This window comes from Austrofundulus limnaeus, unplaced genomic scaffold (genome assembly GCF_001266775.1).
Source record: "Austrofundulus limnaeus strain Quisiro unplaced genomic scaffold, Austrofundulus_limnaeus-1.0 Scaffold9, whole genome shotgun sequence".
Taxonomy (NCBI): domain Eukaryota; kingdom Metazoa; phylum Chordata; class Actinopteri; order Cyprinodontiformes; family Rivulidae; genus Austrofundulus; species Austrofundulus limnaeus.
This window is the reverse complement of record NW_013952411.1, coordinates 4,214,799-4,222,830: the sequence shown is the minus strand read 5'-3', so window position 1 is coordinate 4,222,830 and position 8,032 is coordinate 4,214,799. Positions and strand designations below refer to the sequence as shown.

Here is an 8,032-nt window from a genome sequence, read left to right as displayed (position 1 = left end):
AAGTAGCATTCATGCTAGGTCTGTAAACAAACAAGCCGGCTGAATGAGAAGTCACGTCTTTACTGCTCGTGTGTCACATCAGTGCTGAGTAGTGTTCACACAGGAGTCTGATGCAGGTCACATTTAAAATGTAATGTGAACGTTCACACAAACAGATCGGATTTTTTCAAAAAATCGGAACTGAGCATTAAGACCTGCAGTGTGAACGTAGCCATTGAGGCAGCAGCCTTTATGAAACTCCATTGAGAATAGGGGGCGTAAAATGGGGCGTGAACCAACTGAGGAAGATTTTAAACTGCACCACGTGCAACATCTATTAGTCCTGACCTCCATTAGTGTGAGGATGTGACATCGGGGGTTTAAGGCAAAGTGCAGAACATCTAAACAATCTTAATGATTTGAGAAAACAATTCCTGAAGTTTCGTCAGCGAAAGGAATTCAAAGAAATGAAATGACCCAAACGATCAGTCAAAACAGAAAGGTAGTGAGCTAATGTTAGGATCACTTCAGCAAACACCTCTGCAAAAACAAACAAAAAAAAGACAACACATTAGCYGTAGTGTGATGTGAACTTATTAAAAACTTTGCAGCTGTGTTGCAGCCTGTTTCGATTAAGTGTTGCAATAAAGGAAGGTCTGTCAACTCCAAGTTGAAGCAACTGAAATTTATGTCAATGGCTACAATCTAAACTTTAAGCAGAAAAATAAAAGCTGTTGTCAACAGACAAGAGACGATTTGAGAGACATCTATTATATTTAGCTATTAGTATATGTTGTGTTAATTCAATTTAAGATATTAATAGATGAAGATTACATAAAACAGAATTAATGTGCAAAAGAAAACTGATTTCAAGTGCATTAAAGTAACAATTTTATTTCACTGTGTTTAAAATTTTATAAAATAGCATACAATTAAATAAACAGTTACTTTAAGAGAAAGTTCAACAGAAATATGTTGCAAATTTCATGTTCAATGCAATTTACTGCCTTTTCCAATTATCCAAACTCAGCAAAAATTTTGTGTGAAATTGTTGTGATATCAATATTGATCAAAATTGTGATCCCCACCCCCCATATTTGAGCAGCCCTACCTCAGAATTGAGCTCACTGTAGCTTGCACCCCTTCCTAAAATAAGTCAGCTTCTCCTCTGTTTCACTGCCTTTAAATTCCCTGGCACTACCTAAAAGGAATGAGTGGTAGCACAAAAGCAATGGTCTGTCAGGCACAAGCAAAGAGAGAAAAAAATCTTCAAGCTTGCTCTCATGAGATCTCTCTGCCTCCAGAGCTAGACATCAGCATCAACGCAGAATGCTGGCAGTGCTCTTTCATTCAAGTGCAGCCTTTCCTTTCTCTCTGCTGTCCTGAAAGTAACACCACCAATGTAATTTTCCATGAGAGCTGCTCCATTTATCAAGGCCAGCGGCACATCGAGGAAGCTGACAATGCCTCACTCCTCTAGATTTGTATAATGAGAGGTGGGAGAGTGAGACACATTCACAAGGTGGTTAGCACTTGTACGAAGGAAGTACAGATGATTTATTCAGCATCTGAGAGCCAATGCTTTGGGGAGCTTTAACTTAAGGACACAGACAATGTAGCCATGGCTATTACACCACCACCACAGAGAACAAGATTACTGCTGAGACACAAACTGATTAATGCTTGAACTACACAACTGTAATTCCTGTAAATTAACAGAGAATTTGAATAAAAAGGGTAAAACTGATTTCTAACACCCAATGGCTTATTTTTAATTCATCTTTCACAATACACTAAAAAAACCTGTAGAGTTGCACAAACGTATTTTTATTGTCAAAAAAAAACAAAAAACAAAAACAAGAGCAAAGTTAAAATAGGGTGAAACATATTGTGACAACAGCTTTTACTAGGGGTGTCCCGATCCGATATTGATATCGGTTCGATATCAGCCAAAAAATGAGTATTGGATTTTATCGGCCTGCATAAAAAATGTCCGATATAAGCGCTCCGATATTAGCAGTCCGTTCCAGCAGTTCACTGACTCCACTTCCAGTGTTTCTATCCAGCAGCGCTTGGATCCAGCATGCAGAGCTCACGTGATCAGAACAACATGCAGCGCTAACAAGTTAGCAAGAATGTCGGCAGAACTTTCTATTTTCATCAGAAACAGAGTTGCAGCTAAGTGCAAAGTTGTCACGCACAAGTTTTCCAAGGGRGAACAGAACCGTGTATGTTTTAAACCGGAGCGACAACTACTCTCCACCCTGGTAGCAGCTTTGCGTTTTGGCTCGGTTTGTTCAGCCTCGGTCCAGTGACCGCACACAGCCGCTCTGTTTCAGAACCTCCTCTCTGGTCCGGTCGGTGGTTCTAAGCTGGCAGAAGTGAGGACAGCACGCTTACAGTTTTAACATCCCATGGATTAGCTCTGGGTCGATGGACAGAAGAAAGGAGAGCGCAGCTTTTGTTTTGAAATATAAACGTGACATGACGAGAGCAGTGATAAAAACTGCTCCCTGCAGGAGAGAGAGGCTAATCTCCACATGATGCTCAGAAAATGCAGCAGTAAGAAAGGTAGCTATCAATTTAAATAACTGACTAATTCTTACTATTTATTTTTTGCTCTTGTTATTAGAGTGATGTTTAATCTGTTYACACASTTGTTTGAGTGAAGATTAAGTGCAATGATCACGTTGTTTTAGTTACAGTCAGTAAAATTGGAGCTGAGGACTCTTAACTTTGAACAGACAATAATGTGGGGTTTTGTTTTGTCCCCACCTTCAGTTTTTTCCACCATAAAGCAGCACCAGGCTGACAGGTAGTAAAACAATAACCGAAGTGATTTTGAATTGTTATTTTATACTTTAAAAGAACATTTTGTTTTTATTATGTTTTATTTTTCAGGGTATTATAATTTATTATATTAAATTGTATAATGTTCTTCAGTTTAAAATGTATGTGATCCATTGGTTAAAAATAAATGGGTCAGTTTTTCTCATATCTACTCTTTTTCACTGTTTGACTTGATCAAGACTTTTCTAAGATTTTACATTACAAAATAGGTAAAAGTGTGTGACTGGTACTGTTATGATAACGGGTCAATATCGGTATCGGACAATTCTCAAAGTTGTAATATTGGTATCGTATCGGAAATGAAAAAGTGGTATCGGGACATCCCTAGCTTTTACATTGATGCAACACTAGGGACGGTACTGAAAGCCAGTATTTTTTCAGCACCATTTTCACATGATTCGTTTTGACCGGATAGATAAGCTCCAGGTTTAATGGTATCGTTAACAGTATCAGAATTGTGACAAGACAAGATCGTACGTGACAAATGCTGTGTTGTTTACAAAAAATGACTTCTGTCTTTCTCTCACACTTCTTCTCAATTCATGTTGATGTGATCTGCCTACACAGAAAAAGATGTGACGTCACATTCAGCATGGTGTTTACAGAAGTAGCTAGGCATCGATGCTACTTGTTAGCATGTCAATTCGGAAGTTGTGRTTTAATCAGAGCTGATTAAATAAATATGACATGCTTGTTTAGCTCAGTGTTTATACCTGAACCTGCCTCTGGCCGGCTGCTCCGGTGCAGCATACTATTTTTGGAACAAAGTGACGTGCTAAAACTAAAGTATCGATCAAGTAACTTTAGCATCGATACAATCTGCGACCCCTCGCTCTTACTATCATATTTTTCTTTAGATTCTCAGTAGGGCTGCGCGGTATATACGGTAGACGGTAGAAAAAAAAAGCTCTAAAAATTACATTCTTTACTTTTTAATGATAATTTTCTACCACGATATATACCGTTACCGTGAAGGGATTCAATTTATACCGTGATATGAATTTGAGGTCATACCGCCCAGCCCTAATTCTCAGTCATCCAGGACATGGAAAATCACAAGAACAAAGATGAAGCAACTGGACTTCAGTTCTGTAGCTGAAGACATGGAGCTACAAGATTTTAACAGCATGACTCGAGGTTATAGTGGATCGACCTGCCCACCCCCACCTCAYTGATGTAAGTCAGATAAAATGCGACAAGAGTGTTCAGACTGAGGTCGCTTTGAAAAATAGATATGTATCTGATTCAGTACCACATACTGAAAAGAACTGGGTCTGATTTGAAAAAAATCTGATTTGTCATGTTTAGACGGTCATAAAAAATATGGTAAGAAACCTGACATGCAGTTAATTCAATGCAAATAAAAACTTTATTGTATGTTCTATATTGCACTAAAATAAAAGCATTGCTTATGCATGGTTTGATTTTGGTTTTATTCCCATAGACAAGCATAGACAAAAGGACTGTTAAAACACTGTATCGATAAGCAATATTGATAAGTAGTATTGATAAAATCTTAAAGATAYACATCCCTACGCAACCCCAAGTTCTGTTTGCAGCAGAACTTGGGGTCAACAAGTGAAATTAAATTTTTGACAAACTCAAGAAATCACTAAGTTTTCACAAATCAACATTAGAACAAAAWCTATATAAACATATTTTCTAACTAACAGAAATGCTGCCCATGAGGATAGATGATTTGTCAAAAAAGGCTTTTAATAGGTCAGTTTTGWTTAAATGATGAATAATCACAACAGGGGCTGCTTTCTCTGCTTCTAAGACTTAACCTTGCTTTGACATTGCTAATAGTACTTGCTAAAATATTGATGCTGCTTCCCTGCATTGTGAATGAGAATTTAAATAATAATGCATATATTTATTTCACTTAGACATTCTAAAACCAACTCTGTCTGCGCAGCATTAACAAACATTCTCAATAGTGTTAATGAACAAGAGGAGTTTTATCAATTTTGTCCATTCTTAAAAGATAAATGTTAAATTATTATGAATTTAAAGAGCAGACAAAAATAAATTTTCTATTTAAGCCTGTGCAGAAAATAAATGAACAGAATGTCAACCAGGTCACAACACAAGAAAGATGTTTAAAGTGTCTGGGTTTATTCTATTTTCTGAAGCAATTTTGTGATAAGCAATTTTGATAAGTGTCGTAGTATCGATAAAATCTTAACGATACCCATCCCTATGCAACCCCAAGTTCTGTTTGAGATGATAAACCCCACAAAATGTAGAAGATTAAAGACAATAAATCAACAGTAACGTTTGGCAAATTGCTCACAAGTAACAGCTTGGCTCTCCTTTAATGGCTTATGATGCACCGGACAGAACTCTACTTCAAGCCACAACAATTTAATTTAAAACCACTCAAGTAATTTTAGTTGCATGTTTTATGTTCAGAATATTTTTTCAAATTTTTATTTATTTTTGCTATTTTATTGATGTGAAATTTTAACATTGTGGTAATGTAGCGTACCTGAACAGTCCAATATTTGTCTCGATAGTTTGAACTCTGCTTTATTATGTTAATATTACCTAACCTTGGTTTGTCTCCCTCTTTCTTTGAAGAACACATTCTAGTTGAAGCAGGCATTGAGAGCATAAATTGAGTTGCAAGTGTTAAATGCTCTATTATCATCTTTTCTTTTTACAGCTCCATTATCTGGGGTTACCAAGCTAAAAATGGCTTCTACACCAAATTTGATAAATGCAYACTGCCACCCTTAACACACACACTTTCTCATCCCCATCATCATGTTTTCAAGGACACCTTTCACCAGCTAGTAGTTTTAAAGCGATTCTGACCTCTCCCCTTCGTTTCATTGCAGCCTGTTGTTCTAGTGGTTCCAACTCAAAAGGCCTTTCATTCTAAATGCATAATGATTACAAAGACTTTCCTAAAATTCCTTTCATAGCAGTCCGCCCCTGCTTGTGTTCATGACTGGGTGTCCTGGATTTAAGTAATCAAACAGGCTTCCTCGCCGCCCATCCCCCCATGCCACTTTCAGAGAGGCAGGGGGAAAAAAAGGAGGAAGGCGTGCTGAGCACCAGCTCCCTCCCCCACACGCTGYTCCAACAGGCATTGCTGAGGCTTGTGGGATTAAGAATGGAACACGATGACAGACAAAAACAGTCCTCAGCACCTCCCTGCTCTGCTGTCTTTTATACCACAAGAGCATGAAAAGGCTGCTATGAAGCACACAAAAGACACAGTGATAGATCAACTCTGAGCGAACAAGATAAGTGTGGGTGAAAAGCTACACAGATCTTTATATTATTCTTGTATGACAATGTCAGCATTGAAACTGTTTAAATAATAAACAGTGGAACACGACCTGACATTTGCTTCATGCTCTGTACAATATATGGCTGACAATATTCACATCTTACACATCTGCAAGTAATGCTTTTACTGGGTAATGTGAATAACGTAAGAAATTTATAGATAATAACCAGATAATTATTTGCACTAGTTATTAACAAAGAATTGTCCATTTGAATAAAGCCTGTATTGTTGAGGRGGAAAATGACCCTCACCACTGTGTAAGCCATTTCATGTAGCCAATCTTCACATTACACGTGTCAAGAGGTGCCCTTATTCATTGCACGGTCATAAAAGCAAAAACAGCAGTAGGTCTTTTTTTAATGCATCACATGTCRGAGTGCTTTAGGGAATGGAGTGTACCTCTATGTCTGCTGAAAGCCACAGGCTTGTCATAAGTGCAGTGTCAAGAAGCCTTAAGGAGTGGGTCCAATTGTATTAAATTAAAATCAATAGAAGCCAGTTCTGTTTAAAGATTCATATCACAAGCTTCTTCAAAAAAAAATCTTTACTAATGGAATGAGYGTTTTTGCTGTTTGCACATTTAAAACACTTGTTCAAAACAGAATTCAAAGCACAAAACAATGTGTAAATGTAAGAAGATTGTTTTAAGACACTAATCCAAGCAATCTGTTTCTTTCATTGCTGAATGTGTTTATAGACGCCATTCATTTTGATCAAATGTCTTTTAGCAGTCCCCCATAAAACCAGGAAATTATTTTTTTGACCCAGAGAAATACAATCACAAATCTTTGCATGTAATACATGAATACAAGAGTATATCTGTACAAAAACTCCAAACAAATCTAGGCAACACACAAAGCATTGAAATGAAAAAATAAAAAATAATAACCTTACCTTCTCATTTTTTATCTTTTTTAATGTCTTGCATTCACCATTACCATTTTCCACTTCATCTGGTTCAGTTTTTGTGGTCAACGTTGGTACTATCCCAACAGATTCAAGTGCAATATTCCCCATTTGATTAACATCTGCCAAGTCTGTTGATTGTGTGTTCTCAAAGGATGCATTACGACTATTCCCCAAAGAAACTTGAGCTTGAGACACATCCTTCTCAGAGACACCAATTGCCACAACTGGAGCACCATCTGTTTTATCTTTCTTACTTTTCCCACTAGCACCTTCCTTCTCCTTTTTACCACCGAGAACACCTCTGGAGGCTTTGCCCCCTTTTTCCAAGTTCTTCCCAGAGGTGGAATTGTTGCCGGCAGCCACAGCGCTCGCTGCCGCACCTGTTGGCTCCCCTTGAGTCCGACCTGTGGGTTCTTTTTTACCCCCATCTCCAGCTGAAGCTGAAGCTTTGCTACTATTGTCTTTAGAGTTCTTGCTGCGCTTGTATTTGGATTTGCTCTCTTTGCCTTGAGAGCCAGACACTGGACTAACAAAYCTTATATTGTCTGGCAATGCTGCCACTGCACTGGGTGGTGCCGCCATGCCGTCCTTGGTGCCAGACATCTCAAGTTTGTCCTTCTCTAAATCAGCGTCGAGGTCAATGATCAGATTTCCAACACCGATATCCCACTCATCCCCGCTGTCGCAAGATTCCACCGCATTAGAGTCCACACCTTTCCCGCCTGCAGTGCCACCACTTAGGGACATTTTAGTGCCAACGGCCCAGGAATGCCTCAGTGAGGTCTGACACCCTCTCAGACGGTTGGGAGTCAGAGGCAAGGGATAGAGAATCTTCACGGTCTACTCGTCTTTGTCCCATTTAACCACATTTTGCCCTAGAAAAAAAAAAGAGAAGAGAGACATTTTAATCCAATAATTCTGACACCGAATAACATCAATATATTTCTGCCATCACAGAACAGTTTCATTGTAAAACAAACATTTGATTGTGAG

At 38.3% G+C, this 8,032-nt stretch overlaps 1 protein-coding gene across 1 annotated transcript in view; it reads right to left on the bottom strand.

Annotated features, from left to right (window-relative positions):
* The window catches only part of znf609b (zinc finger protein 609b), a gene marked incomplete at its 5' end in the record, with an annotated part of 73,866 nt that extends 66,167 nt beyond the window's left edge, over positions 1–7,699 (bottom strand). Inside the window, 1 exon segment of the mRNA XM_014001573.1 lies at positions 7,025–7,699. Coding sequence (XP_013857027.1) covers positions 7,025–7,699 — 675 coding nt within the window.
* Positions 7,700–8,032: the final 333 nt, after the last annotated feature.